This window comes from Papilio polytes, unplaced genomic scaffold (assembly GCF_000836215.1).
Source record: "Papilio polytes unplaced genomic scaffold, Ppol_1.0 DF823988.1, whole genome shotgun sequence".
Lineage (NCBI taxonomy): Eukaryota > Metazoa > Arthropoda > Insecta > Lepidoptera > Papilionidae > Papilio > Papilio polytes.
Window position 1 is genome coordinate 1 of NW_013525216.1, and position 2,079 is coordinate 2,079.

The window sequence follows — 2,079 nt, forward strand, 5'->3', positions numbered from 1 at the left end:
AGCTGCTGCTGCTGCTGCTGTAGGTGCATCTGTTGCTCGGGCGACGGCGATCTTGATACCGATCGTGAGTCGCACTCCTCGTCCGCACAAAGTTCTGCACCTCCACCCTCTTCCTATAATTCAAAATGAAAAGAACATCTTAATAATGTCAAATTATTAATATAAATCAATTCTGGAATTTACACTACGTAAGTAGGCATAACAAATATATAAATTACTTGATCGTGCTGCGTTGCGCGCCGCTCGAAGTCCCGCTCCAACTGCAGCGCGCGCAGCTGCTGGTTCTGCACCGGAGTGCGGGCTGCACCAAGCGCCAGCAGCTGCGCTATGGCCGCGTCCCTGCAATATCAAACATTATGAGTACTGAATAAATTGATCAATAGTTAAATAGTAAGGAACAAAATAACTATTAATTAGGTCATAATATTTCAGCAAGTGTTAGATAAGAATCGCTGAAAGATAATGGTATGGGGGTTACCTGCGTGCGCGAGCTTGTGCGCGGCGTGCCTCCGCCTGCCGCTCGCGCTCCTCGCGCTGCCAGGGGTTGTGTGCGGGCTGCTGCCGCGCCGCGCCCCCCGCCCCGCCCGCGCCCGCACCGCCCGCCGGGTACACCGACACCGCGGGCGGCTCTAGCGCGCTCGCTACGTATCGCTCTGAGCACAAATACCGACACACATTTATCACAAATATAGATGGTTTTTTACAATTTTTGTATGGTATTCGTGTACTATTTCACCAAACCTTCAATAATTTTGATATACAACAAATAACGTTTCGGTAAGAATTGAATAAAAAAAATAATTAAAAAGGCAGTTACCATCCTCTGGCTGGACTGTGTTGGTAGTCTGCGACTGCTGTAGTTGCTCTTCTTCCGCTTCCGACCGTCGCGGGCCCTGATACAGTTCAATATATTATTAATTTGACCGACGACATATGTTATAATATATGTTTCTGAATGTATACCTGTGGCTTGGGAGCAACTGGTGGCTGAGATCTTTGTGGAGACGGCGGGCCCGGAGGGTGCCAATCGTACCTTTTATTGTAAAGAAAATGATATTGTATGATTTATTAGTATTTATTATGTGAATATTTGTTACTAAACATGTTTGACTGACCTTTGTGATTGCTGATGTTGATTGTGGTAGACGCTGGGCGGACTCTGCACCTGCGAGTGCGGATACTGCTGGTGTGCGGGGTGCGCGGGATGTGCGGGGTGCGCGGGGTGCGCGGCGGGCAGCTGCGGGGAGCCCTGCTGCGGGTAGTGCGCGCCGCTCTGGTGGATGTGCACTTGGCTCTGGCTGAACTGGCCCAGGTGCTGGCCCATCGCACCCTGCTGGCTCAGAGGACTCATGTGATGGCCAGCTTGGTTCTGATGCAGTTGATTCAATTGTAGATCGAGCTGACTCGATTGATATCCAGTTTGAGCCATTTGATTCTGAATATGGTTGGCTTGATGGGCCAACTGATTCTGATGCTGGTGTTGCATTTGCTGGGGAGACATTTGGTGTGCGAGCGGGGACTGATGCTGGTTGAGTTGGGTATGCTGGTGCTGGTGTGGCAGGGTAAGCTGCTTTTGCTGCGATAGAAGTTGCTGCTGCTGCTGCTGCCTCCTTGTGACTTCTTCAGACATCTCGGCCAACTTAGCTGCTCGAACACTCGCAGAACTAGCAGTGTTAATCTGAACAAAGGAGAAAAATATAACGTTGTGTTTTAAAAAAACTCTGAAATTTCAAAATCAGAACCAAGCTGCGAAGTAATTTTTTATTCGTGCTATATCTTGTTAACTACCTGTTGATGTGGCGAAGGTTCCGACTGCTCCGAGCCCGCCGCAGAGAAATGAGCAGACTGTGGTCTATTGCCGGTCGTGCGATAGTTCCACCATCTGTATACGAACATTTTTGACAAAATTTTGTAACCATAACTAATACACGATATCATTTCTCAAAATAATGAAAATATGAACTAGTAGAGCGAGTATACCTGTCCTGCTGTCCGTGTGGGTGTGAGTTGACAGAGGAGAGGTTCTGGTAGAAGGCGTCGTTCTGCGCGGCGGCCGTCAGGTTGTGGCTGCTGCGCGAC

The 2,079-nt window shown here is 49.0% G+C and overlaps 1 protein-coding gene across 1 annotated transcript; it reads right to left on the reverse strand.

Moving 5' to 3' along the window:
- Positions 1–6: 6 nt before the first annotated feature.
- LOC106101424 (putative mediator of RNA polymerase II transcription subunit 26) lies at positions 7–2,073 on the reverse strand (the record flags this gene model as incomplete). Its single annotated transcript, XM_013280660.1, has 8 exons — positions 1,981–2,073; positions 1,789–1,882; positions 1,116–1,678; positions 964–1,033; positions 818–893; positions 479–653; positions 219–339; positions 7–113 (listed from the first exon to the last, which is right to left on the reverse strand). Coding segments are annotated over exons 3-8 (1,064 nt in total), but the record flags the coding sequence as incomplete, so codon positions are not given.
- Positions 2,074–2,079: the final 6 nt, after the last annotated feature.